This window comes from Tachyglossus aculeatus, chromosome 21 (genome assembly GCF_015852505.1).
Source record: "Tachyglossus aculeatus isolate mTacAcu1 chromosome 21, mTacAcu1.pri, whole genome shotgun sequence".
In the NCBI taxonomy this organism is placed as follows: Eukaryota; Metazoa; Chordata; class Mammalia; order Monotremata; family Tachyglossidae; genus Tachyglossus; species Tachyglossus aculeatus.
Window position 1 is genome coordinate 19231563 of NC_052086.1, and position 26537 is coordinate 19258099.

The following is a 26537-nucleotide window of genomic DNA, read 5'->3' on the forward strand; positions in this document are numbered from 1 at the left end:
TGTTTTGTTTTGTTCTCTGTCTCCCCCTTCTCTGTCTCCCCTGGTTGGGTAGGGACCATCTCTATATGTTGCCAGCTTGTACTTCCCCAGCGCTTAGTAGTGCTCTGCACACAGTAAGCGCTCAATAAATACGATTGAATGCATGAATGACAAGTGGCGGAGCTGGGATTAGGACCCACGACCTCCGACTCCCATGACCTTTTCATGGGGCTCAACTAATACGGCCTAACAATGGGGCATTACTTCGAGATTCATCCCGTTGGTGTATGTATTAACCCAAAGTTAAATCTTTGATTTTTACTGCCCAGCTAGGAGTTTCAGAATAATCACCCCCTGGTTTTTATGAATATTCCCATAATGGTTTGCAAAAGATTACCCAGTATCTGGGAGCCATTATATCAACACAGGCAGACTGTTTTCTAGAGATAACAATGATGTTTATTGAGAGTGGTTCATTACAAACAAAATATATTTATGTATAAAATTTCTCTGTGTAAAATATCCCTTTCTTTCCTATGGACAGAGTGACTAAAACCAAGTACTTTACAAAGCTTTAGAAACATTCCCGTATGTTTTGCACTTGGACAGATGGTGAATAGTGATTGTTTTCTGAAATAATGATTTCAAATGCTAAGTGGAAGATAGTGATGAAGAGATTTTCAATGTTCTTGACTTACCTGCCGGCTCAACAAAAATGGCATATTTCTGACCCCTTTCCTCCTACCTTAATCAGAATCAATCTCCATGTGCTTGTTAACGTTTCTCATTCCAGAAGAGGCTTCTTCTTGGGATGGATTATCCCACTCTGAGACATGAAGGCTGACCCTGCTTTTCCTATTTAGATGATTTTAACATTGTAAAATGCTTAAGCCTCCTACAATGCCAGCAGGCTGCCCCACTCACAAGTAGTCTCAAAGCATAATCCCACTGTACCCGGATAGTCTTATCGGCCCTGGTTTCCCTTTTAACCGGGACTTCCTCTTCCTGAATTCCAGTCTTACTCTAGTTTGGGTCTTCTAATCCCTTTGCAACAACTGCTTTCGTTAGGATTTGAGCAAAAAGCAGCCTTTTTTTGACTTACACACTCTATCACCTACTTTAGAATGTTTCCCAAGAGATCTTTTGGCAACCCAGCCTCAGTGAGAGGGAGGCATCCGCACTGGATTAACAACAGGATTCGAAGCCCCATAGTAGCTACAGCTAATAAGATGATGATTCTACAGAAGATCTCCCTGGAGGCCAATGCTGTTTCTGGGGTTGAATGAAAATAATTCCACATGTCGCTATTTTTGGTATTAAAACTCTGTCGATCCAATTGCCTATCCTCCGCTCCAACGTTGGGCAGTCCCATCTGTCCCAAGAGGGACTCAATCCATCCAGCCTGTTCTTCTGGCTCTGTCTGTGCCATGTCTGAAGGGAGGAAATGCCCTTAAGCAAGGCGATTCCCCTTCAGCTCAGCTCCCGCCACTCTTCGGACCTCAGAAACCCACGTCCTACCTCCAAGACACGGATGAGATCATTTGAAAATGTTTTTGCGGTGACCTTGCATTGCCCCAATCACTTCTGCCATTTTTTTGCCCCTCTAGATGCTGGAGTGTGGTTTGCCTGATTTCTTTTTCAGCACAGCTGTAAACCAAAAATGTTCCCATTTGGGGACTCCTCCAACCGCAGTGCCTCAGATAGAACAGCACCCAGCGGTATTGCTGGTTTAGAAATCCTACTCCATAGCTCGAAGAGGCAGTTTCAGGCTTAAAGTTCTTGTTGCCGTGCCTTTGAGAACCTTGTCAATGTTCAGTAACTAATTTCTTCCCCGACCCTGCAAAAGCCTAACTGCAGAACTAAATGACACGTGGAAGTGAAAAATCATCCAAAATGAGAATTTTGGAAAGAAGTGTGACCGTAGCATCAGCATTCTACCTGAATCTTAAAAGCATGACTTCCCTGGGCTATTATTGCCTTTAATTTGGGGTTGCTCAGAAGGGTAGGCTGTCTCAGGTGTCTTTATGGGATTTACGTCCTCGTTCTGTGTAGATCAAAGTCTAAGAATACGCCTAAGTCACAGTTCGGCAAGCGTGTTGTTTTGACAGTTGCCTTCCATGCTAAGGCAGTTAAGACCTAGAGTTTAAAGTGTTTCTTCCCCACAGCTTAGACATAAACTTGCCCTATTTGTGAGGCACAGAGACCTGGCAAATCCTGTAATGCCACCTCATTAGCACACCAGGGGCCCAATTTTTGCCCCGTTGGCATCCACGGATCAAATTTTGGCTTCCGACAGAAGGAAAATCCCAAGGCTTTGGGAAGGGCAGGAGTGGCGGCCGCTGTCTCTCACCTCAGCGAGCCAGAGTTCCTGAGCGCCAGCCTCTCCTCCTGTTGGGACTTCCCCCTCTTGCTCTTTCTTAAAAAGTCAAATTCAAGGCCACTGGATGAGAAAGATGAGGCAAGCGCTTGAACATTCAGGGGTGGGTGGGGGGAAAGGATCCTATAGCCCTTCCAGCGAAAAGGAGCGCAAGCTTATTTCCTTGCTATATGATGACATCCAATGGTGCTTCCAGCTCCAGCAGCCACGTTGGCCTGATGTGGCCAGTACAGGTGAGTCGACCCAGGGGACGGTGCTGTGGGGTAGAAGGCATTGCGCACTGAAGGCTTTGTGGCACCTGCCGCTGGGTGAATCAGTTACATAAGCAGCCGCCGATCCAACATTTTCCTTCGAAAACAAAAAAAAAAAAAGCTTCAGGTCTTCAGGACGTCTCTCGTTGAAACGCGTATCCCGAGACCTGTCGCCGAGATCAGCCTTGGGGAAGTTTCCCTTTCCCTTAATTCAATCCGGGCCAAGCTCTCTGGCAACGCCAGAAGTTCGTGTGCTCATTTGGGTTCGGGACCCTTTGCAGAAGTGGCGTCATACCGGACGGAGGGAGACAGCGCACTCCAACAACCGACTGTCCTTTCGAACGGCAGTGCGCTTTTAAAGCCGGGTAGCCGTACTGCCGCGGGAGCTATCTAGTCAGAAGGAAAGGATCGTAGACGGCACTGCAGCTTCTATGACTGTCAGTCCGTCAACGGTACCTAGCGAGCTCTTACCGTGGGCACGCCCTTGTGCTAAGCGCTTTAATTTCTAGTAAAATAAAGCGTCCCTTGTGTAAAATCCCCCTGCAGTCGGTATCTCCCGCAGCTCCCGCCGGAGAAGTCCTGAGACGAGTAGCCCCCCGGGCCCTGCTGGCAGGCTGAGGTCCCAAGTGACTGGAAGCACCGATCGGGCTTGGCTGTCAGCTGTCTGTGTAGACAAAGAGGATGTCCTCGTCTGTGCCGTAGCTGGTCCTGGCTTCCTCAAAATTAGTGACACTGGTGCTACACATTCCTGTGGAGGAGGAATACCGAGTCAGTGGAGAGGAGCCCGGGCCATTCTCTACTCATCTGAGAGGGCGCGAACCCAGCTTGCAGCTCGGCTTGCCCTGCAACGGGCCGGTTTAACACGCTTTGCGGGTTCTCTGCCCGCTACGTGTTTCTGAGGTCCCGACACCGAGTCACGGCCCAGATAATTCAGGAGCCTCACAGAATGCCTCTGGAGCCATCTTGGGACTGGATCCAATCTCTCTCTCTCTGACGGAGTTCCAGACAGGGCCGCGGATTACCCACACCGATAAAGGAAGAGAAAAGGAGGGAGAAAGTGGAGGGGTAGGGGTAAATGTGTCTGTTTATTGTTGTACTGTACTCGGCCCCACGCTTAGTACCGTGCTCTGCACGCCGTGCTCAGTAAATATGACTGAATGAGTGAAGGCGAGGTCAGAGGTAGACAAAGAGGGAATCAGAGGGGCGTGGGGGAAACGTCAGCAGCTACTCACTGTCGGCATAGGCAGGGTTGTTATAGAAGATGCTCCCTGAGGCTTTGTTGTAGCCGCACAACACGATGAAATGGCCTTGGTAGTCGGGATTCCGGCAGAAGCACTTCTGGCCGATGGGGAGGAAGCAGCAGTATTTGACGGGGCTGGAGCACAGGTCACACAACAGCAGGACGGCGTTCACCAGGACGATGGCTAGGTGACCTTGGGAGAGGTGCTCCTGGATATCCTGGATGGTGACAGTGCTGAGGAGAGAAGGTCAACGGCGCCAGATTTACCTACTGCCCAGGTAACCGCTTCCGGACACACTGGTCCCAAATCTGTCAGGCCTCCGAGTGGACGTTCTGTTTGTAGCCACTGCTTCGCTACTATTTATTTCACTGTGCCCGCTCTACCCGATCTGAATCTGGCCCATATTAGGGGGTTCTTCTGCAGTCAGAAATGCCAGGGGTCACACGAGAGGTTCTGGTTACTAACCCCACCCAAGTCCCCCCCAGCAGACGGGTAGCCACAGAGCCTGCGATTAGGGATAGAGTTGCTTTGAACTAGGCCAACGATCCAGCGGGGATCGCTCTCCTTGTCTTTAATCCTGTCCGACAAGAGCAGCTTGCCTTGGACCACCAACTCTAGAGGCCTCCATCCTTGGAGATCTTTAAGGAGAGTCAATCATCTGTCCTGGTTAAGTGTTCACCTCATTGGAGGCAGGGGGCCGGGCCAGATGACCTCTTGAGGTCCTTTCCAGCCCTAGGAGTCTACGATTCACTTCAGCAACGTCATCCCATCACCCTGGACTCCTTGCCCTCCCTTCCTTACTCCCGGGCCCTGTTTTTCAACATGGGATGTGGCGGAGAGGTTCCGGTGATGACGGTTGCTTGGCATTTTTTCGAAGGCCTCTCCTGAGGTCAAAAGTGCCCTCTGTCCACCTACCACATTACTGGACTCAAGCACTGCAAATTCATAGTGATCTGCCTCAGACCTGAACATCCATATGCTACGGAACCACGCAGGTACTCTTTTTGATATTCACGGGATTGTCTTTCTTGCTGCTTCCTCCTCTGCAGAGCTGCACTGCTAATCCTCGCTTCTACCCTCAGTTCTCTTCTCACAAGCAAAACTAATGATGACTTTGCTTCCCCTCTGGGCCGCTCTGCCTCTCCACTCCTGGGGGTCCCCTCCAGGGTCAATAGAGCTGCTCCTGCCCCACCCCAACCACCGGTTGATTAGGAGAAATGATTTTGCCCGCTCAGGGTCTAAAAGAAAAGCTACAAGCCGACCACACCACTTTAAGGTCATGATTTGGCATCTTCACCCACTCATAATTAAACCCAGTATGGAAGTCTTTTGAGTATTTTTCCTTTTTGACGTCTTCATTATTTTGGAGCCGCCCTGGAGACTTAAACATCTCTCTTCACCCTCCCGTGGCCCCCTGATCACAAACCCCCTCAGGGAAGGTTGAAAATGAAAATGCCCTCTAGGTCTTTGGCCGTGACTGCGTTTGGCATATTGCTCAAAGGGCAGAAGTCAACATGATTCCTTTGTGCTTACTTTTCGGTTTAAGCACAAATATTGTGCGAAACAGTCTTGAGGACACTGCTGGATGATTTACAATTGCAACGGAGGTCCTGGCAGGCCTGGAGACCCTAGTATCTTTTCAGGCAATGGAATAAAACAGAGCAGGGCAATGGCCAACTGCAACAGTCTTTGGTCCTGTGCCGGAGCAGACCAGGCTGGGCTAGGGCAATTCACCTAGGATCCGGAGGACATCCCAGAGCCCAAACCAACCCTAGTATCCAAAAGTCGCCCGCTTCCCCTTCCGTGACTTCATTCCTTGTTCCCTGAAGCCCCGCTTCTACTTCTTCTCTAATCTGAAGAAAGGAGTGAGAGCCAGGAGGAGGCAGGGGGACAAGAACGAAAAAAAGACGCAGAGTTTCCCCAGCATAAAGTCAAAATGAAAGGCGCCTCACCACTTCTCCACCAGCACCTTGCAGGATTTTGCTTGTGCAAACAGCTGGTTCACCCGGTTTTCTTCAGTGTCGAAGTGTTTCCTATAGAATGACTGAGCGGAGAAGGCAGGCTTAACATTTGCACCATGGTAGCTAGTCATGCTATTTAGAGGGGTTAATGAGCATAGTGGGAAGTAAATAAATTGGGGCTGAGTAGGGGCCACATCTCCCTGGGTGAAGGTTTCAGAGGTGGCATTGGCCTACTGCATTGGCGGTACAGAAACGGCAAGAATTTAAAAGAGATAAGTCCAGATTTCCGGGGAAGGCGATTTTGGTCTAGCTCCTACAACACACCTAAGAAAATGACCTAGTGGAAAGAGCAAGGGAGTCAGAGGTCGTGGGTTCTAATCTCGGCTCTACCATGTGTCCGCTGTGTGACCGTGGGCAAATCACTTAACTTCTCTGTGCTTCAGTTACCTCATCCATAGAATGGGGCTCAAGACTGTATCCAACCTGATTACCTTGTAGTTACCCCAGGGCTTAGAATGGTGCTTGGCACTTAATAAGTGCTTAATACCACAATTATTATTATCTTTATTGAAACCAGAGCCAAACCTGAATGCGCCTTTAATGTCCTTGCTCCACCAAGTAGTCGTAGTTGTAAAAATAATGATAATAATGGTGGTGTTTAAGTGCCTACTGTACCAAGATAATTAGGTCAGACACAGCCTCTGCCCCACACAGGGCTCACAGTCAAGTGAGTAGGGAGAACAAGTATTTAATTCCCATTTTGCATATGAGGAAACCGGGAGACAGAGAAGTTAAATGACTTGCCCAAGCCTGGTCTAGTGGAAAGAGCAGACAGGCCTGAGAGTCAGGGGACCTGGGTTCTAATCCCAGCTCCAGTGCCGGGATTAGAACCCAGGTCCCCTGACTCCAAGGCCTGTCTGCTTTTTCCACGAGGACGTGCTGCTTCTCTACAGCTAAGCACAGGAAAGTACCTGAAAGGTACTCTGAAAAGAAACGCACGATTTGACGGTGGGCACAAAAGCAAACCTTAAGATGCATTTCCTCCTAGCAAATAAATGATTTACACTGGATAACTAATGCTTTCTATGCTCTTCCTGAATCCATGTAACTGAAGGAAAAGTAGGAAACTCAGCCGTTGAAATAAGACGTGCTGGTGGCAGCTACAAGCTAGCCCGAACCTTCAAGGCGGGAGAGAAAGAAGATGCATCTCAGATTTCCTTCCTCAGTGTCCCCAGTTTGACCCTTTTGCCAGCCTAGCTGGCCAGGGGGTATTCTTTAGCCCCTCAATGTTGTTCTTTGAGCCGGAAAAGATTTTGGAAGGAAAGCTAGATTTCCCTCACTCTGTCACCCTAGACTTTAAGTTGACAATTTTCTTTCTGAAGCTCCATTCAATTTACCTTCTACTTGTTTATCTCAGTAAGCAGGCAGTATAATCCCTTTATTTCTCCCTACCTCCTGGGGAGTATTCTTTGCTAAGATACAGTTCTGTGGGCAGCAGTCACCGAACTTTTAAACCTTCCCTTTTTAATCACTCTGAACTTAATGCTTTCAGCAGACCAAAAATCACTTGGTGGGGCCGCAATTTGATAATAAGGAGGGCTTTATGGGGCCGCATTGCCAGCTGGCGTAAATCAGTGCTGGCCCAACTCTAGCTATAAAAAGGGAATTATCACCGCGTGGGTCGCTGCTCCTGAGCCCACCATTTGGCTGGGAGGTGGCTCCCAGGTGACATGAATTGGCTACTGGGTTCTACAGCCAAGTCAAATCCCTAAAACTTCTACATGACCGTGGAAGGGCCCCAACGATGGCCACCCCTCAGTGCACACCCTCCGGTGCTGGGACTACCAAGTATTTCCTTTGGAAAACACCGGGAACAGCTGGTTACGATGCCGTAGCCCCGGATCGGTGTAGCGGCTTTCCTTGGAAGGCGACTGCTGCCTCTACTGCACCCCAACCCCCACAGGATGGGCTAAATCCTAGTAGGTAAAGAAGGGAAAACGTCTGCTAATTCTTTTCTATTTTACTCTCCCAAGCGCTTAGTCAGTGCTCTCTGCCCATAATAAATGCTCAGTAAATGCCACTGATTAATAATAATAATAATAATAATAATAATGGCATTTGTTAAGCGCTTACTATGTGCAAAGCACTGTTCTAAGCGCTGGGGGGGATACAGTGTGATCAAGTTGTCCCACGTGGGGCTCACAGTCTTAATCCCCATTTTTACAGATGAGGGAACTGAGGCTCAGAGAAGTTAAGCGACTTGCCCAGGGTCACACATTAGACTTGTGGTGGAGCTGGGATTCGAACCCACGACCTCTGACTCCAAAGCCCGGGCTCTTTCCACTGAGCCACGCTGCTTCTCTAAGCCAATGATTAATTGAAGAAGGCACTTGGAAGCCCTCCATGCCCTTTCTCTTCCCATCTACCCCCCTCTCCAGACACACAAACCCACTCAAATAAATAATAATAATAATAATAATGGCATTTATTAAGCACTTACTATGTGCGAAGCACTGTTCAGAGCGCTGGGGAGGTTACAAGGAGATTAGGTTGTCCCACGGGGGAGGGGGGGGCTCACAGTCTTAATCCCCATTTTACAGATGAGGGAACTGAGGCACAGAGAAGTTAAGCGACTTGCCCAAAGTTACACAGCTGCCAAGCGGTGGAGCCGGAATTGGAACCCCTGACCCCTGACTCCAAAGCCTGTGCTCTTTCCACTGAGCCATGCTGCTTCAACACACCACTCTCCCTCTACCACCACGCCCTGACTGACATTTCAATCAATCGTATTTATTGAGCGCTTACTGTGTGCAGAGCACTGTACTAAGCACTTGGGAAGTACAAGTTGGCAACATCTAGAGACAGTCCCTACCCAACAGTGGGCTCGCAGTCTAAAAGGGGGAGACAGAGAACAAAACCAAACATACTAACAAAATAAAATAGAATAGATATGCACAAATAAATAGAGTAATAAATATGTACAAACATATATACATATATGCAGGTGCTGTGGGGCAGGGAAGGAGGTAAGATGGGGGGATGGAGAGGGGGACGAGGGGGAGAGGAAGCAAGGGGCTCAGTCTGGGAAGGCCTCCTGGAGGAGGTGAGCTCTCAGCAGGGCCTTGAAGGGAGGAAGAGAGCTAGCTTGGCGGATGGGCAGAGGGAGGGCATTCCAGGCCCGGGGGAGGACGTGGGCCAAACTGTCAGGATATAAGGCGTTCCGCTGGAGCAGCAGGAGAAGGTGATGATCGGCACACGGTAAGCGCTCAATAAATATGATTGATTGATTGATTGATTGGAGCCACGGCTGCCCTTGCTTTTTGACTGGGTAGAAATTCTGTTAAGGATTCTGTAGAAGCCACTGTGGGAATTACGCAGCCAGCGCCTCAGTGGCAGGTGGATGAGCCCTCTAGGAAGCCCAGCAGCAGGAGGAGAAATATTAAGTGCAACTGTAGCTTCTGCCACCCCACCCCCGGTTGGCCCACTGTCTTCTCTGGGTCAATCAATCAATCAATCAATCGTATTTATTGAGCGCTTACTATGTGCAGAGCACTGTACTAAGCGCTTGGGAAGTACAAATTGGCAACACATAGAGACAGTCCCTACCCAACAGTGGGCTCACAGTCTAAAAGGGGGAGACAGAGAACAGAACCAAACATACCAACAAAATAAAATAAATAGGATAGAAATGTACAAGTAAAATAAATAAATAAATAAATAGAGTAATAAATATGTACAACCATATATACATATATACAGGTGCTGTGGGGAAGGGAAGGAGGTAAGATGGGGGGGGATGGAGAGGGGGACGAGGGGGAGAGGAAGGAAGGGGCTCAGTCTGGGAAGGCCTCCTGGAGGAGGTGAGCTCTCAGCAGGGCCTTAAGGTGTCCTGAAGGTGTCCACCCCAGGACTTCAGGTCACTTATCAGCAAGGCTGGAGGCCAGAGCGGGTGAGGGGGCCCAGGCCAGTCTCTCTTCCCCTACGTCTGTTCTTCTGCCATATTGATCCATGTTGGACTAACAGCTCTCTTTGGGTCAGAATAATAATAATAATAATAATGGCATTTATTAAGCGCTTACTATGTGCAAAGCACTGTTCTAAGCACTGGGGAGGTTACAAGGTGATCAGATTGTCCCACGGGGGGCTCACAATCTTCATCCCCATTTTACAGATGAGGGAACTGAGGCCCAGAGAAGTGAAGTGACTTGCCCAAAGTCACCCAGCTGACAATTGGCGGAGCTGGCCTGATAAATAGATCTGTGGGTGGGTGTGGGCGTGGAGAAGTGTATGTGTGACAGAGGTAAGACGGGGGCGGGGGGGGAGCCTGGGAGTCAGAAGGTCATGAGTCCTAATCCCAGCTTCACCACGTGTCTGCTGGGTGACCCTGGGCAAGTCACTTCACTTCTCTGGGCCTCAGTTACCTCATCTTTAAAATGGGGATTGAGACCGCGTCCAATCCCATTTGCTTGTATCCGTCCCAGGCGCTGAACTCAGTTCTGGGGTGGATCAATCAGTCAATCAGTCAATCGTATTTATTGAGCGCTTACTGTGTGCAGAGCACTGTACTAAGCGCTTGGGAAGTGCAAGTTGGCAACACATGGAGACGGTCCCTACCCAACAGTGGGCTCACAGTCTAGAAGGGGGATAGAAGCAAATTGCGCTGTCCCACGTGAGGGGCTCACAGTCTCAATCCCCTTTTTACAGATAAAGTAACTGAGGCTCAGAGAAGTGAAGTGACTCTGTAGAATGGGGGTTAAGACTGTGAGCCCCACTTGGGACGGCCTGATCACCTTGTAACCTCCCCAGCGCTAACAGCGCTTTGCACATAGTAAGCGCTTAATAAATGCCATTATCATTATTATTATCTCCCGCGCTAAGCTGTAAGCTCATTACGGTCAAGAAACGTCTCTACTAATTCTTTTGTAGTGTACTCATGGCCACAGCATCTGTATATATGTTTGTACATATTTATTACTCTATTTTACTTGTACATACGTATTCTATTTATTTTATTTTGTTGACTTGTTTTGTTGTCTGTCTCCCCCTTCTAGACTGTGAGCCCGCTGTTGGGTAGGGACCGTCTCTCGATGTGGCCGACTTGTACTTCCCAAGCGCTTAGTCCAGTGCTCCGCACACAGTAAGCGCTCAATAAATACGATTGAATGAATGAGTGACTCGCCCACTATCACGCAGCAGGTAAGTGGCGGAGCCGGGGTTAGAACCCAGGGCCTTTCGAGTCCCCAGCCTGTGCTCTATCCACTAGGCCACACTGCCTGTCACGTCGGGAATTCCCCCGAGGCGGCCCACCTGGTTCTTGTAGCCCTTGTCCACTCCGAGCGTCTGCGTGCAGAACCGGTGCTTCACCCCGAAGTGCCGCATGAGGTAGGCCAGGTCGATGGTCCATATACTCTTTGTCAACTGCAGCTCCTGCAAGGCTCTCTCAAAATCCTCGTCATCCAGATGATCCAGGTACCTGCAGGGGGGACCGGAAAATGGGTGGAGGGAGACGACGGGTCAGACTCGAGTCAAGGAATCTCGATGCGTCCAAAAGGGGAAAGCTGGGGCGACTGAGTTTCCGAGCTGAGAGAAAGGAAGCGGAGGAGCCACGAGGCCCTTCCCCTCTGGAATCACGGCCCCGTTTCAACGGGTCGATGTAGTTTTTAAACAGGGGCTGAGTTTAGGCTGAGTTTTCACGAGGCCGCAGCTAATCCCCTTCCCCTCTGAAATCACGGCCCCGTTTCAACGGTTCGGTGTAGTTTTTAAACAGGGGCTGAGTTTAGGCTGAGTTTTCACGAGGCTGCAGCTAATGAAATCACGGCCCCGTTTCAACGGGTCGGTGTAGTTTTTAAACGGGCCGAGTTTAGGCTGAGTTTTCACGAGGCCGCAGCTAATCCCCTTCCCCTCTGAAATCACGGCCCCGTTTCAATGGTTCGGTGTAGTTTTTAAACAGGGGCTGAGTTTAGGCTGAGTTTTCACGAGGCTGCAGCTAATGAAATCACGGCCCCGTTTCAACGGGTCGGTGTAGTTTTTAAACAGGGGCTGAGTTTAGGCTGAGTTTTCACGAGGCCGCAGCTAATCCCCTTCCCCTCTGAAATCACGGCCCCGTTGCAACGGGTCGGTGTAGTTTTTAAACAGGGGCAGAGTTTAGGCTGAGTTTTCACGAGGCCGCAGCTAATCCCCTTCCCCTCTGAAATCACGGCCCCGTTTCAATGGTTCGGTGTAGTTTTTAAACAGGGGCTGAGTTTAGGCTGAGTTTTCACGAGGCTGCAGCTAATGAAATCACGGCCCCGTTTCAACGGGTCGGTGTAGTTTTTAAACAGGGCTGAGTTTAGGCTGAGTTTTCACGAGGCCGCAGCTAATCCCCTTCCCCTCTGAAATCACGGCCCCGTTGCAACGGGTCGGTGTAGTTTTTAAACAGGGGCTGAGTTTAGGCTGAGTTTTCACGAGGCTGCAGCTAATGAAATCACAGCCCCGTTTCAACGGGTCGGTGTAGTTTTTAAACGGGCGAGTTTAGGCTGAGTTTTCACGAGGCCGCAGCTAATCCCCTTCCCCTCTGAAATCACGGCCCTGTTTCAACGGGTCGCTGTAGTTTTTAAACAGGGGCTGAGTTTAGGCTGAGCTTTCACGAGGCCGCAGCTAATCCCCTTCCCCTCTGAAATCACGGCCCCGTTGCAACGGGTCGGTGTAGTTTTTAAACAGGGGCTGAGTTTAGGCTGAGTTTTCACGAGGCCGCAGCTAATTCCCTTCCCCTCTGAAATCACGGCCCCGTTTCAACGGGTCGGTGTAGTTTTTAAACAGGGGCTGAGTTTAGGCTGAGTTTTCAACCCTTCCGAGGGGAAGGAGAGACAAGCCAGAGTGGCCTAGTGGATACGAGTTGCAGGAGCCCAGGCTCTACCCCCAGCTCCGTCACTTGCCTGCTGTGTGACCTTGGGCAAGTCACTTAACTTCTCTGTGCCTCAGTTCCCTCATCTGCAAAATGGGGATTAAGACTGTGAGCCAACCTGATGACCTTGTATCTTTCCCAGCGTTTATACTAAGCGCATAACAAATACCATCATCATCATGGCACAGTGGATAGAGCAAGGTCAGGGATTCTAATCCTGGCTCTGCCACTTGTCTGTCTTTTAGACTGTGAGCCCACTGTTGGGTAGGGACTGTCTCTATATGTTGCCAATTTGTACTTCCCAAGCGCTTAGTACAGTGCTCTGCACACAGTAAGCGCTCAATAAATACGATTGATGATGATGCTGATATCTGCTGTGTGCCCTTGGGTGAGTCACTTCACTTCTCTGGGCCTCAGTTACCTCATCTGTAAAATGAGGATTGAGACTGGGAGCCCCATGTGGGACAGGGACCGTGTCCAACCTGTATCCACCCCAGTGCTTAGTACAGTGCCTGGCCCATAGTAAGCATGTAACAAATACCATAATTATTAGACTGTGAGCCCACTGTTGGGTAGGGACTGCCTCTATATGTTGCCAATTTGTACTTCCGAAGCGCTTAGTACAGTGCTCTGCACACAGTAAGCGCTCAGTAAATACGATTGATGATGATGATGATGATGATTATTATCAAACCCGGCAGGTATAGGCACTTTGAATCGCAAGTTTTTACTAGAATCAACGCATTTGCGATTTACTCAAGGAAGCAGTAAAGGAAAGTGATTCCACGACTGGCTTGTTGGAAAGCTAGATCGTTACGATGTCCTCCACCGCCATCATGCCCAGCACTATTGTAACACTCTTCTATTGTACTGTTTATTGTTATAATTTACTCTCCCAAGCCCTTACTACAGTGCTCTGCGCCCAGTAAGCGCTCAAATACAACTGAACACGAGTGGATGAACTAGAGTTAAGATCTCGCAAGAATCCGACGGTTCCCCCGCAATGAACACCCTGATGCCCTTCAGCAAGAACACTTAGTCCAGTGCTCTGCACACAGTAAGCGCTCAATCAATACGACTGGATGAATGAACACTTACTGTAGTACCATCCTGGAGCAGGCCAAGCCACAGTCCCAATGGTACAACTGCTGAATGACTGGCACTTTGAGCTGGACATAGTCACCTGGGCAGAAAACAAGATGCAAGACACTGAAGGAGGCTGTCACTCGTCCATGACTGTAGTATTTGTTAAGCGCTTACAAGGTGCCAAGCACTGGGGTAGATACAAGATAAATCAGGTCCCACCCGGTGCTCGGGGTCTAAGTAGGAGGGAAAACAGGTCCTGAATCCCCATTCGAAGGAACTGAGGCACAGAGAAGCTAAACAACTTGCCCAAAGTCACACAGCAGGCACGTGGTGGAGCTGGAATTAGAACTCAGGTCCTCCGACTCCCAGTCCTGTTCTCGGCCCTCTAGGCCGTGACTGTCTCTATTTGTTGCCTTTTAGACTGTGAGCCCACTGTTGGGTAGGGACTGTCTCTATACGTTGCCAATTTGTACTTCCCAAGCGCTTAGTACAGTGCTCTGCACATAGTAAGCGCTCAATAAATACGATTGATGATGATGATGAATTGTACTTCCCAAGCGCTTAGAACAGTGCTCTGCACACCGTAAGCGCTCAATAAATACGACTGAATGAATGAATGCTTCCCACTTCCAAGCTACTTCCTCACCAAAGGCAGGCGGGGAACTCTGCTGATTGTTTTCAATCAGTGGTATTTATTGAGCGCTTACTGTGTGCACTGGGCTAAGCGCTTCAGAAAGTACAATACAACAGAGTTAGCAGTCACATTCCCTGCCCATTTTCCTTTCAGGAGGGGTGCACCTGAACTTGGAGACTTTTTTTAGGATCTTTTGAGTGCCACTGTAAGCTGAGCTAACAGATACCACTTCAGTAGTAGTAATAAGAGTAGTTATTAAATGCTTACTGCGTGCAGAAGGCTGTAATGAGTGTCGGGAAAAAGATATGGGTTGTGCATCTAGCTTTATTTCTATTTATTCTGATGACTTGACACCTGTCCACACGTTTTGTTTTGTTGTCTGTCTCCCCCTTCTAGACTGTGAGCCCGTTGTTGGGTAGGGACCGTCTCTATATGTTGCCGACTTGTACTTCCCAAGCGCTTAGTACAGTGCTCTGCACACAGTAAGCGCTCAATAAATACGACTGAATGAATGAATGAATATGGGTGAAGGTTAGACAAGGTCCCCGGCCCTCGAGCGGCTCACAATCTAAGAATAAGGCAAGGTGGAGTACGATGACTGATCCGTTGTAAGAAGCAACACGACCTAACAGAAAAAGCACGGACTGGGAATCGGGATACCTGGGTTCTCTCATCCTGTTTCTGCCACTTGCCGTCTCTGTGGCCTTGGGCAAGTCAGTTAATAATAATAATAATGATGGCATTTATTAAGCGCTTACTACGTGCAAAGCACTGTTCCAAGCGCTGGGGTAGATACAAGGTAATCAAGTTGTCCCACGTGGGGCTCGCAGACTTAATCCCCATTTTCCAGATAAGGGAACTGAGGCCCAGTGAAGTGACTTGCCCAAAGTCACACAGCTGACAAGTGGCGGAGCCGGGGTTTGAACCCATGACCTCTGACTCCAAAGCCCGAGCTCTTTCCACTGAGCCACGCTGCTTCTCTAGTTAGCTACCCTGTGCCTCAGTTTCCTCTTCTATAAAACGGAGGTTAAATGCCCGTTCCGCCCCCCGACCAGAGACCGGAAGCCCGAACAGTGGGAAGGGGATTGTGACCGATTTGAGAGTGCTGGAGCCACCCCAGTGTTCAGCACGGTGTTTGACGATAGCACAATTATTATTCTTACACAATATGGAAGATGAAATAATAGAACTACTGAAACAACATAAAAGACAGAGCTCAGAGTCCAAGTCCAGTGATAAAGAGTACCAGTGGGGGCCTAACAATGCTGTCCCTTGCCCCTCACCCCCATTCCCTCTCCCCACTTCCCTGGGTTCAATCCATCAATCAATCGTATTTATTGAGCGCTTACTGTGTGCAGAGCACTGTACTAAGCGTTTGGGAAGTACAAGTTGGCAACATATAGAGACAGGCCCTACCCAACAGTGGGCTCACAGTCTAAAAGGGGGAGACAGAGAACAAAACCAAACATACTGACAAAATAAAATAAATAGAATAGATATGTACAAGTAAAATAAATAGACCGTAAGCTCGTCGTGGGCAGGGAATGCGTCTGTCTGGCATATGAAGGCTGAGTACATGAACGCTTGCTGGGCAGTCAGATTCTTCCTAGCCCGTTGGATACCCATGGAGAATGTCTTTGGTTCATCACAATCAATCAATCAATCAATCAATCGTATTTACTGAGCGCTTACTGTGTGCAGAGCACTGTACTAAGCGCTTGGGTAGTACAAGTTGGCAACATATAGGGACAGTCCCTACCCAACAGTGGGCTCACAGTCTAAAAGGGGGAGACAGAGAACAAAACCAAACATACTAACAAAATAAAATAGACTAGATATGTACAAGTAAAATAGAGTAATAAATATGTACAAACATATATACAGGCGCTGTGGGGAAGGGAAGGAGGTAAGATGGGGGGATGGAGAGGGGGACGAGGGGGAGAGGAAGGAAGGGGCTCAGTCTGGGAAGGCCTCCTGGAGGAGGTGAGCTCTCAGTAGGGCCTTGAAGGGAGGAAGAGAGCTAGCTTGGCGGATGGGCGGAGGGTTCACTCAAAGTCCAAGAACAACAGAGGCTTCCCAAAATCGTGCGCCGGTGCAGACTAATTAAATCCCACGCTGCCCTGCAGGCCCAGAGGAGGCCGGGAGCGAGGACCCTGGAGGGTGAGGTGGGATGGCAAAGCGTTGGTCCGTGCTTCGGTCCCAGGATTTGGGGGGGGTCTCTGGGATGCGATTCTCTCTGGAGAGCCCAGGAAGGCCGGAAGCCTTCTCCTGTCTCCGACCTCAGAGCGGACGGGACTCCAGACGGGACTAAAGCTCCCACGCGGTTGGGGTGGGAAGTTGGGTGATTAGCTGCTAGAAAAAAATGACAGAAAACCCAGCAGATCCCCCTCGCCGTTTGACAGGTGAGATGCTCTCCCTCTCAATTTTTTAATCTGGTGAAGGAGGGTTGGTATTTGGTGTTGGGTTAGAGATGAGACGAGACTGCGAGCTCGCAGTTGGCAGGGAATGTGTCTGTTGGCGCTTAGTACAGTGCTTGGCACACGGTAGGTGCTCAAGAAACGAATGAATGAATGAATGTAATAATAATAATAATGGCATTTATTAAGCGCTTACTATGTGCAAAGCACTGTTCTAAGCACTGGGGAGGTTACAAGGTGATCAAGTTGTCCCACGGGGGGCTCCCGGTCTTCATCCCCATTTTACAGATGAGGTAACAGGCCCAGAGAAGTTGTGACTTGCCCAAAGTCACACAGCTGACAATTGGCGGAGCCGGGATTTGAACCCATGACCTCTGACTCCAAAGCCCGGGCTCTTTCCACCGAAGGTAGGCTGCGAGGCCACAGCCGACAGCTTCTCGAGGGCCCCCCCTAACCGGCCAGGGGTTTATGTTCATTCAAAAGGATTGACCAAGAGGCTACAGTGTGCACAGCCCTGGATTAGGCCTTTGGGAGAGTACAATCCCTGCTCTCAAGGGGCTTACGTTCAAAGCGGGGAGACAAGCAAACATAAACTTACTCCCTGTTCCTCGGTTTCATCTATCTTGCCAGTGACCCCTTACCCACATCCTCCCTCTGGCCTGAAACTCCCTCCCCGCAACCCCACACGCCTGTCACACCACCACTCTCCCCTCCTCCAAAGCCTTATTAATAATAATAATAATAATAATAATGTTGGTATTTGTTAAGCGCTTACCACGTGCAAAGCACTCTTCTAAGCGCTGGGGTAGATACAAGGTAATCAGGTTGTCCCACGGGGGGCTCACAGTCTCAATCCCCATTTTCCAGATGAGGGAACTGAGGCCCAGAGAAGTTAAGTGACTTGCCCGACGTCACACAGCTGACAAGTGACGGAGCCGGGATTTGAACTCACAACCTCCGACTCCAAAGCCCGGGCTCTTTCCACTGAGCCACGCTAAACCATATCTCCACCACGAGATCTTCCCCAATTAAGCCCTCATTTCTCCTGCTCCCTCTCCCTTCTGCATCACCTCTGCACTTCATTCCTTCATTCAATCGTATTTATGGAGCGCTTACTGTGTGCAGGGCACTGTACTAAGCGCTTGGGGGAAGTACAGCTTGGATCTATATGTGCTAGGTGCCCTTTAACCACTCGATATTCACCCCACCCTCAGCCCCACGGCACTTCCGTATATATCCGTTTAATTGATTTATTTTAATGTCTGCCTCCCCCCTAAGCTGTTCGCTCCTTGTGGACTGGGAACATCTTTACCAACTCTGTAAATTACCAGATTCTCTAATTACCAGATATTCTACCAATTCTCCCAAGCGATCAGTACAACGATGTCCACACGGTAAGCGCTCGATAACTCTACTGGTTGATTTAGTGACAGCAGGAGGAAAAGCATCGATGCGATGGCGAAAATAGGGGAAAAATAAATAAATACGTTAACGGCTAAATAAAAAGAAAGGTACGGGACAAGTTGGGAGGAAGCCTGGTCTCACGTAAGGAGCACGGGACTGCTCTTGACGTTTTGCTCCCATGGCGAGCTGGCCTAGGAAGCAGTGTGGCTCAGTGGAAAGAGCGCAGGATTTGGAGTCGGGGGTCATGGGTTCAAATCCCCGCTCTGCCACTTGTCAGCTGTGTGACTCTGGGCAAGTGACTTAACTTTTCTGTGCCTCAGTTACCTCATCTGTAAAACGGGGATTAAGGCTGTGAGCCCCCCGTGGGACAACCTGATCACCTTGTAACCTCCCCTGCGCTTGGAACAGTGCTTTGCACATAGTAAGCGCTTAATAAATACCATCATTATTATTATTATAGGGTGAATAGGGTTACTGGGGTAAGCACCGGGGGCGGGATTATCAATCATATTTATTGAGCGTTTACTATATGCAGAGCTCTATACTAAGCGCTTGGAAGAGTACAACAGACTGAGCAGACACTTTCCCTGCCCATAAGGAGCTGACACTCTAGAGGGAGAGACGGGCATTAATACGAGTAACTAATTTCTAATATATAATTTAAAGATATGTACGTAAATACCGTGAGGTTGGGGCGAACGTCAAATGTCCAAAGGTGCAGAGACTAGGGGCATATCCTCTCCTAATTTCTGCTGTGTTTCTTCACGGCCCACTCCCTGCTAGAGTTGGTTGGGCTCCGAACTTCAAGCTTGCCCCGTGCGGCATCGTGGCTAAAAACAAACTTTCTCCTGAAAACTGAATTCAATACACCCCTCGACAGAGTCCAAGTGATCCAGATTCTCCCCGGGCCTTCGCTACTCGGTTATAAATGGGGCTCCTACGGCTTTTAGAGGGGCCTAATTTACGGCTAGGGAGCAACTTCAGTCCCGGTACTCGACAAATATTTTCCTGACTGTGGAAAGGCAACTGGGTAAACATTTCTGGGAGCACTGAGGTGTGCTGGAGGTGGGGGGGCCCACAGGCCACCATAAGGTTCAGATTCTACAGCAAAAATGTGGCAAAAAAGGTGCTTTGGGTGGGGCAGTGGAGGAAGGAGGGAGGCAAGAGCGGCAATTACACGTTGCCGCCGAGCTGCCCCTTTTCCTTCGGCTCCTTCCTGTGTTTCTTCCATGTCTCCTGCATTCCCAGCCCCAATTTCTATCTTCCCACTACCCAACCAGAGCCCGGGGTCGACGGGGGAAGTGGTAAGAACCTGGCTAACCCACTGTTGGGTAGGGACCGTCTCTATAAGTTGCCGACTTGTACTTCCCAAGCGCTTAGTACAGTGCTCTGCACACAGTCGGCGCTCAATAAATACGACTGATTGATTAGTGAGCACTTACTGTGTGCGGGGCACTCTACGGCGTACAGATCTATAAATCTATTTATTCTGATGCTGTCGCCTCCCCCTTCTAGGCTGTGAGCCCACTGTTGGGTAGGGACTGTTATGTTGGCAATTTGTACTTCCCAAGCGCTTAGTACAGTGCTCTGCACATAGTAAGCGCTCAATAAATATGATTGATGATGATGATGATGATGATGACTGTCTCTCTCTGTTGCCGAACTGTACTTTCCAAGCGCTCGGCACACAGGAAGCGCTCAATAAATATGAATGAATGAATGAATGAATGAATGAATGAATGAATGGAGGCCTAGAAAGAACAGACCCTGAGGTTGGAGAAGGCGGCAGCCCCTGCCACTCCAAACAGCGTGGCTCAGTGAAAAGAGCCCGGGCTTTGGAGTTGGAGGTGGTGGGTTCAAATCCCGGCTCTGCCAATTGCCAGCTGTGTGACTTTGGGCAAGTCACTTCACTTCTCTGCGCCTCGGTTCCCTCATCTGTAAGATGGGGATGAAGACCGTGAGCCCCGCGTGGGACAACCTGATCACCTTGTAACCTCCCCAGCGCTTAGAACAGTGCTTTGCACATAGTAAGCGCTTAATAAATGCCATCATTATTATTATTTACGGCATAGACACGGGTTGGGCTGCTTTCCCGCTCCTCCGGGTGAGAAATCGGCTGGCAACTGGGCAGGTCAACGAGGTTCCCCGTGTCCAGCACCCCAACTGCAACAGTGCTCAGGGGCTGCGTTGGCACCCGCAGGGCAATCCAAACTTGGGGTCCCCGCACTTGGGTGTCCCTTGGGTGGCCAAGATGGACGGTGGTAGCTTCTACAAGGCCCGCTCCACAAGCGTGGCCCCCTTTGTGCACACTCAATCGTATTTACTGAGCGCTTACCGTGTGCAGAGCACTGTACTAAGCGCTCGGGAGAGTACAGTACAGTCCCCTTTTAGACTGTGAGCCCACTGTTGGGTAGGGACTGTCTCCATATGTTGCCAACTTGTACTTCCCAAGCGCTTAGTACAGTGCTCTGCACACAGTAAGCGCTCAATAAATACGATTGATTGATTACAGTAGAAGAGTAAACATCAGCTGTGTGACTCTGGGCAAGTCACTTCTCTGTGCCTCAATCACCTCATCTGCAAAATGGGGATTAAGACGTGGGACAATCTGATTACCTTGTATCTACCCCAGTGTCTACAGCAGTGCTTGGCACATAGTAAGCGCTGCACAACTACCATCATTATTATAAACAGACGCATTCCCTGCCCACAACGAGCTTACGGTCTATTTATTTTACTTGTACATATCTATTCTATTTATTTTATTTTGTTAGTATGTTTGGTTTTGTTCTCCGTCTCCCCCTTTTAGACTGTGAGCCCACTGTTGGGTAGGGACTGTCTCTATATGTTGCCAACTTGTACTTCCCAAGCGCTTAGTACAGTGTTCTGCACACAGTAAGCGCTCAATAAATACGATTGATTGATTGATTGATTGAGTGCTTACTGTGTGCAGAGAACTGAACTAAGCACTTGGGAAGTACAAGTCGGCAACATATATGTTACCTCAAACAGTGCTGGGCACATAGTAAGTGCTTAATAAATGCCATTATCATTATTATTATTATTCTCTGGGCCTCCGTTACCTCAAACAGTGCCGGGCACATAGTAAGCAAGCGCTTAATAAATGCCATCATCATTACTGTTATTATTATCCTCTGGGCCTCGGTTACCTCAAACAGTTCTGGGCACATAGTAAGCAAGCGCTTAACAAATGTCATTATCATTATTGTTATTATTCTCTGGGCCTCGGTTACCTCAAACAGTGCTGGGCACATAGTAAGCACGTGCTTAATAAATGTCATTATCATTATTATTATGCTCTGGGCCTCGGTTACCTCAAACAGTGCTGGGCACATAGTAAGTGCTTAATAAACACCATTGTCATTATTATTATTATTCTCTGGGCCTCGGTTACCTCAAACAGTGCTGGGCACATAGTAAGTGCTTAACAAACGCCATTATCATTATTGTTATCATTATTCTCTGGGCCTCGGTCACCTCAAACAGTGCTGGGCACATAGTAAGCGCTTAACAAGTGCCATTATCATTATTGTTATCATTATTCTCTGGGCCTCGGTCGCCTCAAACAGTGCCGGGCACATAGTAAGCGCTTAATAAATGCCATTATTATTATTATCCTCTGGGCCTCGGTCGCCTCAAACAGTGCTGAGCACAGAGTAAGCGCTTAATAAACGCCATTATCATCATTATTATCATTATTCTCTGGGCCTCAGTTACCTCAAACAGTGCTGGGCACATAGTAAGCGCTTAATAAATGCCATCATTATTATTATTATTATTCTCTGGGCCTCGGTTACTTCAAACAGTGCTGGGCACATAGTAAGCGCTTAATAAATGCCATCATTATTATTATTATTCTCTGGGCCTCAGTTACCTCAAGCAGTGCTGGGCACATAGTAAGCGCTTAACAAACGCCATCATCATTATTATTATCATTATTCTCTGGGACTCGGTTGCCTCAAACAGTGCTGGGCACTGAGTAAGCGCTTAATAAACGCCATTATCATCATTATTATCATTATTCTCTGGGCCTCGGTTACCTCAAACAGTGCTGGGCACATAGTAAGCGCTTAACGAATGCCATTATCATTATCATTATCATTATTCTCTGGGCCTCGGTCGCCTCAAACAGTGCCGGGCACATAGTAAGCGCTTAATAAACGTCATTATCATTATTGTTATCATTATTCTCTGGGCCTCGGTCGCCTCAAACAGTGCCAGGCACATAGTAAGCGCTTACCAAACGCCATCATCATCATTATTATCATTATTCTCTGGGCCTCGGTCGCCTCAAGCAGTGCCGGGCACATAGTAAGCGCTTAATAAATGTCATTATCATTATTGTTATTATTATTCTCTGGGCCTCGGTTACCTCAAGCAGTGCCGGGCACATAGTAAGCGCTTAACGAACGTCATTATCATTATTGTTATCATTATTCTCTGGGCCTCGGTCGCCTCAAACAGTGCCGGGCACATAGTAAGCGCTTACCAAACGCCATCATCATTATTGTTATCATTATTCTCTGGGCCTCGGTCGCCTCAAACTGTGCCGGGCACATAGTAAGCGCTTAATAAACGTCATTATCATTATTGTTATCATTATTCTCTGGGCCTCAGTTACCTCAAGCAGTGCCGGGCACATAGTAAGTGCTTAATAAACGTCATTATCATCATTGTTATTATTATCCTCTAGGCCTCAGTTACCTCAAGCAGTGCCGGGCACATAGTAAGCGCTTAATAAACGTCATTATCATCATTGTTATTATTATCCTCTAGGCCTCAGTTACCTCAAGCAGTGCCGGGCACATAGTAAGCGCTTAATAAACGTCATTATCATTATTGTTATTATTATCCTCTAGACCTCAGTTACCTCAAGCAGTGCCGGGCACATAGTAAGCGCTTAATAAACGTCACTATCATTATTGTTATCATTATTCTCTGGGCCTCAGTTGCCTCAAACAGTGCCGGGCACATAGTAAGTGCTTAATAAATGTCATTATCATTATTGTTATCATTATCCTCTGGGCCTCAGTTGCCTCAAGCAGTGCCGGGCACATAGTAAGCGCTTAATAAATGTCATTATCATTATTGTTATTATTATTCTCTGGGCCTCGGTTACCTCAAGCAGTGCCGGGCACATAGTAGGCGCTTAACAAACGCCATCATCATTATTATTATCATTATTCTCTGGGTCTCGGTCGCCTCAAACAGTGCCGGGCACATAGTAGGCGCTTAATAAACGTCATTATCATTATTGTTATCATTATTCTCTGGGCCTCGGTCACCTCAAGCAGTGCCGGGCACATAGTAAGTGCTTAATAAACACCATTGTCATTATTATTATTATTCTCTGGGCCTCGGTTACCTCAAACAGTGCTGGGCACATAGTAAGCGCTTAATAAACGCCATTATCATCATCATTATTATCATTATTCTCTGGGCCTCAGTTACCTCAAACCGCGCTGGACACATAGTAAGTGCTTAATGAATGCCATTATCATTATTATTATCATTATTCTCTGGGCCTCGGTTGCCTCAAACAGTGCTGGGCACATAGTAAGTGCTTAACGAATGCCATCATCATTATTATTATCATTATTCTCTGGGCCTCGGTCACCTCAAACAGTGCTGGGGACATAGTAAGCGCTTAATAAACGTCATTATCATTATTGTTATCATTATTCTCTGGGCCTCAGTTGCCTCAAACAGTGCTGGGCACATAGTAAGTTCTTAATAAATGCCATTATTATTATTATCCTCTGGGCCTCGGTCGCCTTAAACAGTGCTGGGCACATAGTACATGCTTAATAAATGCCATCATTATTATTATTATTCTCTGGGCCTCGGTTACCTCAAACAGTGCTGGGCACATAGTAAGCGCTTAATAAATGCCATCATTATTATCATTATTCTCTGGGCCTCGGTTACCTCAAACAGTGCTGGGCACATAGTAAGCGCTTAATAAATGCCATCATTATTATCATTATTCTCTGGGCCTCGGTTACCTCAAACAGTGCTGGGCACATAGTAAGCGCTTAATAAATGCCATCATTATTATCATTATTCTCTGGGCCTCGGTTACCTCAAACAGTGCTGGGCACATAGTAAGCGCTTAATAAATGCCATCATCATCATTATTATTATCATTATTCTCTGGGCCTCGGTCGCCTCAAACCGTGCTGGGCACATAGTAAGCGCTTAATAAATGCCATTATTACCATTATCCTCTGGGCCTCAGTTGCCTCAAACAGTGCTTGGGCACATAGTAAGCGCTTAATAAATGCCATTATTATTATTATCCTCTGGGCCTCGGTCGCCTCAAACAGTGCTGGGCACATAGTAAGCGCTTAATAAATGCCATCATTATTATCATTATTCTCTGGGCCTCGGTTACCTCAAACAGTGCTGGGCACATAGTAAGCGCTTAATAAATGCCATCATTATTATCATTATTCTCTGGGCCTCGGTTACCTCAAACAGTGCTGGGCACATAGTAAGCGCTTAATAAATGCCATCATCATTATTATTATCATTATTCTCTGGGCCTCGGTCGCCTCAAACCGTGCTGGGCACATAGTAAGCGCTTAATAAATGCCATTATTACCATTATCCTCTGGGCCTCGGTTGCCTCAAACAGTGCTTGGGCACATAGTAAGCGCTTAAGAAATGCCATTATTATTATTATCCTCTGGGCCTCGGTCGCCTCAAACAGTGCCGGGCACATAGTAAGCGCTTAATAAACGTCATTATCATTATTGTTATCATTATTCTCTGGGCCTCGGTCGCCTCAAGCAGTGCCAGGCACATAGTAAGCGCTTACCAAACGCCATCATCATTATTATTATCATTATTCTCTGGGCCTCGGTCGCCTCAAGCAGTGCCGGGCACATAGTAAGCGCTTAATAAACGTCATTATCATCATTGTTATTATTATCCTCTGGGCCTCGGTCACCTCAAGCAGTGCCAGGCACATAGTAAGCGCTCAATAAACGTCATTATCATTATTGTTATCATTATTCTCTGGGCCTCAGTCACCTCAAGCCGTGCCGGGCACATAGTAAGCGCTTAATAAACGTCATTATCATTATTGTTATCATTATTCTCTGGGCCTCGGTCGCCTCAAACAGGGCCGGGCACATCGGAAGCGCTTGACAAACACCTCGATGGGGAGGGGGAGGAGGAGGAGGATAGTAATGACGGCACGTAGTAAGCGCTCACTAGGCAGTGGTGTGAGCGCTGGGTGGTTCCTCCTCCTCCCCCCGCCCCCCGAGTGTCCGGTGCCCGATAAATCCGATTGATTGATTGATTGATGGATTGATTAACTGACCTGTTGGTCGGGGCCCCGCGTCCGTGTGCGCCTCCCGGGGCCCGCTCATGGGGCCGGCGGCGACGGCCGCGGACCCCGCATCGCCGGGGCCCCGGGAGCGCCGCCCCGGACCGGGCGGGAGGGGGCGCTGCGGGCGGAGAGGCGGGCGGGCGGGCGCGCGCGCGCAGTGGAGGGAGGGCGGGCGGGCGGGAGGGGGCGCTGCGGAGGAAGGCCGGCAGGTCGGGCGGGAGGGGGCGCTGTGGAGGCAGGCCGGCTGGCCGGGCGGGAGGGGCGCTGCGGAGGCAGGCCGGCTGGCCGGGCGGGAGGGGGCGCTGCGGAGGACGGGCGGGAGGGAAGGTGCGTTGCGGAGGGCGGGCGGGCGGGAGGGGGCGCTGCGGAGGCAGGCTAGGTGGGCGGGCGGGCGGGAGGGGGCGCTGCGGAGACAGGCCGGCAGGTCGGGCGGGAGGGGGCGCTGTGGAGGCAGGCCGGCAGGTCGGGCGGGAGGGGGCGCTGTGGAGGCAGGCCGGGAGGGGGCGCTGCGGAGGCAGGCTGGGCGGGCGGGAGGGGGCGCTGCGGAGACAGAACGGGTGGGCGAGAGGGAGGGGGCGCTGCGGAGGCAGGCTGGGCGGGCGGGAGGGGGCGCTGCGGAGGCAGAACGGGTGGGCGGGGGGGGCGCTGCGGAGGCAGGCTAGGTGGGCGGGAGGGGGCGCTGTGGAGGCAGGCAAGGTGGGCGGGCGGGCGGGCGGGAGGGGGCACTGTGGAGGGAGGCTAGGCGGGCGGGCGGGCGGGCATATGGGCGGGAGGGGGCGCTGTGGAGGCAGGCTAGGCGGGCAGGCGGGCGTGTGGGCGGGAGGGGGCGCTGCGGAGGCAGGCTAGGCGGGCGGACGGGCGGGAGGGGGCGCTGCGGAGGCCGGGCGGGCGGACGGGAGGGGGCGCTGCGGAGGCAGGCTAGGCGGGAGGGCGGGCGGGCGTGTGGG

General features: G+C 49.5%; 1 protein-coding gene across 3 annotated transcripts; it reads right to left on the bottom strand.

Annotated features, from left to right (window-relative positions):
- Positions 1 to 419: 419 nt before the first annotated feature.
- GUCD1 (guanylyl cyclase domain containing 1) lies at positions 420 to 25659 on the bottom strand. Of its 3 annotated transcripts, XR_005455338.1 has the most exons (7): positions 25582 to 25659; positions 13791 to 13875; positions 11117 to 11282; positions 5801 to 5892; positions 3840 to 4081; positions 3079 to 3355; positions 420 to 2704 (listed from the first exon to the last, which is right to left on the bottom strand). XR_005455338.1 is itself a non-coding variant. In XM_038762471.1 (6 exons), exons 1-6 carry the CDS (start codon positions 25628 to 25630, stop codon positions 3264 to 3266), a joined length of 726 nt encoding a protein of 241 aa, XP_038618399.1. In that variant the 5' UTR covers positions 25631 to 25659; the 3' UTR covers positions 420 to 3263. The 3 variants fall into 3 exon arrangements, 2 of the variants coding, with proteins under 2 accessions (XP_038618399.1, XP_038618400.1); XM_038762471.1 differs by having other exon boundaries at positions 420 to 3355; XM_038762472.1 differs by lacking the exon at positions 25582 to 25659 and adding an exon at positions 18916 to 19014 and having other exon boundaries at positions 420 to 3355.
- Between the last annotated feature and the right edge of the window lie 878 nt (positions 25660 to 26537).

Coding starts and splice junctions, on each gene's coding strand:
- GUCD1 (XM_038762471.1), bottom strand. CDS start 25,630: ATGAGCGGGCCCCGGGAGGCGCACACGGACGCGGGGCCCCGACCAACA. Junction 11,283..13,790: donor TGCTCCAGGATGGTACTACA/GTAAGTGTTCAT, acceptor TCCCCCCTGCAG/GTACCTGGATCATCTGGATG. Junction 3,356..3,839: donor CAACCCTGCCTATGCCGACA/GTGAGTAGCTGC, acceptor CCTCCTCCACAG/GAATGTGTAGCACCAGTGTC.